General features: G+C 36.6%; 1 protein-coding gene across 2 annotated transcripts in view; it reads left to right on the top strand.

Annotated features, from left to right (window-relative positions):
* Window positions 1-7,492, top strand: part of LOC127449393 (protein WWC3-like) — a 103,125-nt gene extending 95,633 nt beyond the window's left edge. Inside the window, exons 21-23 of one of the 2 annotated variants that reach the window (XM_051712783.1) lie at window positions 838-1,074; window positions 3,929-4,056; window positions 5,703-7,492. In XM_051712783.1, the coding sequence (XP_051568743.1) occupies window positions 838-1,074; window positions 3,929-4,056; window positions 5,703-5,769 (432 nt within the window). In that variant the 3' untranslated portion in view covers window positions 5,770-7,492. The remainder of the gene's footprint in view (window positions 1-837; window positions 1,075-3,928; window positions 4,057-5,702) is intronic. The other variant, XM_051712784.1, reaches the window with a different exon arrangement.

Genomic DNA, 7,492 nt, shown 5'->3' on the forward strand with positions numbered 1-7,492 from the left:
GACCTCAAAAGAGCAGTGCATGCAAGACGGCCCAAGAATCAAACAGAACTAGAAGCCTTTTGCAAGGAAGTATGGGCGAAAATCTCCCAAACAAAAACTGAAAGACACTTAGCTGGCTACAAAAAGCTTTTACAAGCAGTGATACTTGCCAGGGGGTGTTACTAAGTACTGAACATGCAGGGTGCCCAAACTTTTGCTTCGGGCCCTTTTCCTTTTTTGTTATTTTGAAACCGTAAAAGATGAATATAAAAAAGTTAAATTGCTTAAAATATTAAAGAAATGTGTCATCTTTAACTTTAAGCCTTTTGGAAATCAGGCCATCTTTTGCTCGCTTAGCTATTCACAGCAACAGAAATTTGATCAGGGGTGCCCAAACTTTTGCATGCCACTGTATGACTTCATTGGTTTTGTTGCAACACATCTCGCTGTATTTTTTTGCATTTGTGCTCTGAGCATCACATTTTTAAAACACTTTGCCAGGTTGAAGAGTTCTAGGGTTTTGAGATACCTACATATGTTGCATACCATTGAACTTTGTCTAGCTGTTTTTGAATGTAGTAACGCGTCCTGTATGAACGGTCTCTTGGACATATTGCACATACAGGTGGTTATCCTAAAAGACCGGGCAATTACAATATTATATCAATAGCTAGGTTTGTTTAGTGTATTGCAATACAAAACTGTGATATTTTACAGTCTTGATTAATAGCAATCAAATAATGTGATACTTTGAAATATAAGTACCCACCACCTCTTATTACACCTTGAGTTTTCTGAATATTATCTTGTGCTCTGGAAGTGTACTTATGCATGTCTGTGTATTTGCTGTGACTTCAGCAGTCTCACCGCTCGTCGCTGGCTGAGCAGCCTACGCGTACCTCTCTGGACCTGGAGCTGGACCTCCAGGCCTGCCGTACACGACAGAGACAGCTGAGCGAGGAGCTGGCGGCACTGCGGGAGCTCAAACTGCGGCTGGAGGAACCCATGCAAGGCCCCCGCGGACCCGCAGACCTCCCTCATTGGGCCCTACGGGATGAGGGTTTCCGAAATCTGCTCCGAGAGGCCCAGAGACAGGTACTGCCCATTTTCACTCAAGCACTGTGTATTAATCAGACGTGATAGTGACAACCAATTAAAGGTGTATCGTCCTTGTTAATGAGAATTATTTTTCCTAACTAGCCTCGAACTTGACATGGCGTCAGTCACTTGAATTTCTTTTTCTGCCAGGTAATTCCGTTCACTGGGACCTCTCATTGGTCCAAAATCCCACTCCTCAAAACTGTATATTTTGACATCAAATTTCTTCTGATTTGCAGTGATTCAAGCAGCATAATCACTGCAAGTCAGAAAATATCTTGTGTTTAATGTACAAGTATAGTCATGAGGAAAGTGATTTGGACTTATTGGACCAATAAGAATTCATAGTGGACAGGGCTACCTGACGGTTTAGTGTTCTGTGTAGACAGACAGATTGCTTGTTACTGGAATGTTTTGCATCATGCTTAGTTAGGACACTGTGTAATACAACAGTTTTGCATTCCTTTTGCCATTTTCTGTATGTATTAGTATATGAAAAATTTAATGGATGTAGCTTTTGGAGTGATTTTTTGGAGTGTTGTATTTTTTTTTAATGGTCATTGACAAACAACTTTGTCTGAAATGATACAAATTTTAAATCTTTTTAAAAATATAGCTTAAAACACGTGTTAAGTTCATTGAAATATTATCTTTGTGTTCATGTTGGTTTCATGCATATTTGAAAAACATTTATAGCATTTTCTACAAAAAAATGTTTAATGACTTAAAAAATGTCAAGTGGTGTTACCATCAAGTTAAAGGGAGAGTTCACCCAAAAATGAAAATTCTCTCATCATTTACTCACCCTCATGCCATGCCAGATGTGCATGGCTTTCTTTCTTCTGCAGAACAGAAATTAAGATTTTTAGAAGAATATTTCAGCTCTGTAGGTCCTCACAAGCCAAGTGAATGGGTGCCAACATTTTTGAGAATTTATAGTAAAGACTTAAATATTAATGACTAAAGATATGGATTTAACCACTGACATCAATCATCTGGAGTACTTTTATGATGCCCTTATGTGGATTTTGGAGCTTCAAAATTTTGGCACCCATTGTATGGACCTACAGAGTTGAGAAGTTCCTCTAAAAATCTTTGTCTGTGTTCAGCAGATGAAAGAAAGTCATACACATCTGGGATGGCATGAGGGTGATTAAATTATGAGAACATTTTCCTTTAATGTGTGTGAATATATATATATATATATATATATATATATATATATATATATATATATATATATATATACATACACAGATGAAGTCAGAAGTTTACATACACTTAGGTTGAAATCATTAAAACAAATTTTTTAACCACTCCACAGATTTAATATTAGCAAACTATAGTTTTGGCAAGTCATTTAGGACATTTGTGCATGACACAAGTAATTTTTACAATAATTGTTTACAGACAGATTGTTTCACTTTTAATTGACTGTATCACAATTCCAGTGGGTCAGAAGTTTACATACACTAATTTAACTGTGCCTTGAAGCAGCTTGGAAAATCCCAGAAAATAATGTCAAGCCTTTAGACAGTTAGCCAATTAGCTTCTGATAAGAGGTGTACTGAATTGGAGGTGTACCTGTGGATGTATTTTAAGGCCTACCTTCAAACTCTTTTTGAAGAGGATTCTTTGCTTGACATTATGGGAAAATCAAAAGAAATCAGCCAAGACCTCAGAAAAAAAAAAATTTGTGGACCTCCACAAGTCTAGTTCATCCTTGGGAGCAATTTCCAAAAGCCTGAAGGTACCACGTTCATCTGTACAAACAATAATACACAAGTATAAACACTATGGGACCACGCAGCCATCATACCACTCAGGAATGAGACACATTCTGTCTCCTAGAAATTAATGTAGCTTGGTGCGAAAAGTGCAGATCAATCCCGGAACAACAGCAAAGGACCTTGTGAAGATGCTGGAGGAAACGGGTAGACAAGTATCTATATCCACAGTAAATGAGTCCTATATCGACATAACCTGAAAGGCTGCTCAGCAAGGAAGAAGCCAATGGTGTCAAAAACAAAAAAATTCCAGTGAGTGGCAGTTCTGTGGACAGAAATGCCTTGTTGATGAGAGAGGTCAGCAGAGAATGGCCAGACTGATTCGAACTGACAAAGTCTACGGTAACTCAGATAACCACTCTGTACGATTGTGGTGAGAAGAATATCATCTCAGAATGCTATTCTGAGATGAAGGTTGATGCTATTTTGGTGGCACGAGGGGGACCAACACAATATTAGGCAGGTGGTTTTAATGTTGTGGCTGATAAGGTGTATCTTTATACAGTATATACATATGTATTTTTTTATTTGACAAATATCCTGGATTTTTGAGTAATGAAGATCAAGTGGTTTTCTTAGGGTTACTCCAGTTGACCTGAACAAAATGTGCCTTATCATAAAAATGTCAAAATATGATATTTTTTTAAAGTGTAATTACATTGAGATCAACCTTAATTTTGATTGATATGCATTTCTAGTCTGGTCTGGCCTTAGTGTAAAATTCAGTTGACTGGTTCTGTAATATGTGCAAGGACTGCAATGTTCATGGGCACAGTGAGGTGTCCCATACTTTTATAATGATTACACCTGACCTTTGTATTGCTTAATGTTTAGCCTCTGCAACACTGCATTTTGAAACATTTTATTTTAATAATCTAAACTATGGCATCTGGGCTTTTTTCACTTGACTTAAAATTAGTATACTTTTAAAATAATGAATGACCTGAAAATGTGGAGACAGAGACAAGCAGACACCGTTCTAAGACACTGTGCATTGAATGCATTGTTTAGAATAAGAGTTATAATTCATAAACTCTTTCTCTCCCCTTATCTCTCTTTCTCAGTCAAAGCAGAGTAGACAGGAGCAGAGGCAAGAGGAGGCTGCTGAGAGGAGGTTGCGTAAAGCTTCTAAAGAGGTTCTGCAAATGAGGGGCCAGAGCCACAAAGAGCCCCTTCCTGTGCAGACGTTCAAGTAAGTGTACCATGACATGCCCATCTTACACTCTAACAAGGGCGTAGGTTTGGTTTTGGATAATATTCAAAATGTTGGTATTAAGAAAATGCAATAAAGTCAGTCTGGTAATATAGACAAAATAACATCACTAGCCTACCACACATAACAAGGCTCATTTCTTATTTCTCTGCCCCACTATACTAAATATTAGCCCTTTTTTTATTATAGCAAAAAAAAAAAAATGCAATTATAGAAATTTTAATTATTAATTTATAACAGGTAACCTCAGGAGAAATACAGGCTGCTCTGGAAAAAGATGGTGTGGTTGTTTCAAGGAGCACAATACGATGATACTTGAACAAAAATGAGCTGCATGGTCGAGTTGCCAGGAAGAAGCCAATGCCACAAAAAAGCCCGGTTACAATATGCCCGAGAACACCTTGACACGTCTCACAGCTTCTGGCACACTGTAATTTGGAGTGACGAGACCAAAATAGAGCTTTATGGTCACAACCATAAGCGCTATGTTTGGAGAGGTATTGTACTCCTTGAAACAACCACACCGTCTTTTTCCAGAGCAGCCTGTATTTCTCCTGAGGTTACCTGTGAGTTTTTCTTTGTATCCCAAACCATTTTTCAGGCAATTGTGGCTGAAATCTTTCTTGGTCTACCTGACCTTGGCTTGGTATCACAAGATCCCCAAATTTTCCACTTTATAATAAGTGATTGAACAGTACTGACTGGAATTTTCAAGGCTTTGGATATCTTTTTATATCCTTTTCCATCTTTATAAAGTTCCATTACCTTGTTACGCAGGTCTTTTGACAGTTCATTTCTGCTCCCCATGGCTCAGTATCTAGCCTGCTCAGTGCATCCACGTGAGAGCTAACAAGCTCATTGACTATTTATATACAGACACTAATTGCAATTGAAAAAGCCACAGGTGTGGGAAATTAACCTTTAATTGCCATTTAAACCTGTGTGTGTGTCTGTAACAAGGCCAAACATTCAAGGGTATATAAACTTTTGATCAGGGCCATTTGTGTGATTTCTGTTATCATTATGATTTAAAAAGAGCCAAACAACTATGTGATAATAAATGGCTTCATATGATCACTATTCTTAAATAAAAGACATGATCAGTCATATTTTCAAAATCAATGCCAAAATTTCACAATTTCTGCCAGGGTATGCAAACTTTTGAGCACAACTGTATGCAAAATGACATCACAAGATAAACAAACTGTAGGGAGAATGGATCATTGACATTTTCCCCCAATTTTTGCTTTCCAACTCCCCTCACTCCCACATAATTTTTCTCATGTTGCTTATTTATATGTACAGTACTTAAACTTTTAATCTGAAAAAGTAGGCCTTGTGAACAAAGTAGGCTTTAGGCTTACAACTAATACATTTTTTGATCACAAAAGCCTTATTTTATTGACAAAACATAATTTTTCAATCTATCCCGATGTTGTTCTCCAATGTCTAAATTAAAACATTTATTAGGAGTTATACTAGCATCTTAAATGTCCCTATCATCCCTACCTAAATCTACGCCTATGCAGTCTAACTATATTCAAATTGTATGAAATGACTTAATCAGAACCAAAGATGGTTGGATGTTATCATCAAAACTCTTTTCTTGTGTACACTTCATACAGAGAGAAGATGGCTTTCTTTACCAGACCAAGATTCAACATCCCGCCTCTGCCAGCTGACGACGTGTGAGCACCCCCTAGGCCACACTATCAAATATGAAGAATCTGTCTGTTTAGTTTTTTGTATTCAAGCCCATGAAGTAATTAGAACAGAAATGTAGTTATTTCAGCACAAGATTGTTGTTTGATATGCAACATTTGAACAACAGAAAGCTGTACAAAACAAGCGTGTGTGTGATTGTGAGCGAGTGTGCGTGTGGTAGTACTAATGATCACGTACACCTATATTTTATGTAATTATTGACATCATGGCAATTTTCCTGCTTGTTTAAAGGGGGAAATTACTTTTTTATAAAAGAACAAAGCATCTTTTTACTCATGTATGATGTACTTCTGATATTTCAATGTCTACGCTTACTTAAGGCTGGAAGACGGGAACAAAGTCAGTTTAGACAAATTCACTGTACTGTAACTTATTTTATAGTACTTTTCCTTGAAGGAAATAAAAATGCTCCCTGCTTTTTAATGTATTTTATAAAAGCTTAAAACAAATAGCACTTACTGTAAGTGTTCTTTGACGTACAGTAGAATGGACATTTTGGCTGATTTTGTTTCTGTTACCTGATTCTTTAAAGTTATTTACTTAAAATGTCACTTTTTTTTATCCACTTTTATTGCAGTTGTCATTGTACCTTGAGCTGTTATTCTATTAAAATGATTAATATTAATTATTACTTATTACTTGTACTTTTCAATATATAGATGAATATATGAAACACTGTTTTCAGTTGTTTTTTTTTTTGTTTTTTTGTTTGTTTTTTTTTAATGCTGTCTGTAAAACATCTGCAGTGTTACCTCTCTTATTAAGTTAAAACCATTAAACAGTGAAAGTTCTGCTTTTTTTCAGAAATGATCTTTCAAGGTCTGGCCAATACAGGTGAATAGGCATATTTAGCTAATTTAATCAGTGGAATGATGCCAGCTTTTGAGTTTTATATGATCTGTGATTTGTGGCATCTCTCAATCTCCTTTGCATTTGTTATTCTGTTCATCTGGGAATTGGTGTTTGGTCAATAAATGCCACTTATTTTCTTAGCATTGTCCAGAAGGTGGCATCTCAAGCTTAGTCCTGTCTTTAGATTTGATGGTGTTTCAACATTGTGGACTACAGAAATTGATTTCTCTTGAATAAATTATTGCACAGACTAATCCTTAATTACATATTGGGCTTGGGTTAAATTTATTCCAACAGGATAATTCTGGTACACTCCAGTACTTTCCCTGCCTTTTGATGGTTTTAAATAAATGCACAGAAGGATTACTTAACATGCATCAGATCTGGAACATTAATGAGGTGGAAATCTTAACACTATAAACACAAAAATTGGCAACAGTGTTGTTTGTTTAAAAATTGCTGTTGTAATCATTAATGTTCTTTAAGGCTGCATAAAACTTTTTATCATATAAAAAGAAATTTACCATTGAGAGAATTGGCAGCTTTTCACAAACAACACAAATTAGAGATGATTATCAAACTGTGTGGTGATGGGGACTTGGCTGAGCGACGTCTGTAGAGAGCGAGGCTAAGAGAGTGAGTGCGGTAAGGTTCGGCACCTGTGGAAAATCACCTCTAACAGCTGTTTGTGCTTGCAGTGAGAGCGGAGGGTGGTTTAAAGACCACCGGAGAGAGAGACGCACAACGCTGACTGTGTGCTTTCATTTTATGTTGTGCTGAAAAGCAGTTTATTTTGGTTGACACTGAAAAGTGTAAAAAATAAAACTCACATTGAATT

Source organism: Myxocyprinus asiaticus, chromosome 12 (genome assembly GCF_019703515.2).
Source record: "Myxocyprinus asiaticus isolate MX2 ecotype Aquarium Trade chromosome 12, UBuf_Myxa_2, whole genome shotgun sequence".
NCBI classification, from domain to species: Eukaryota; Metazoa; Chordata; class Actinopteri; order Cypriniformes; family Catostomidae; genus Myxocyprinus; species Myxocyprinus asiaticus.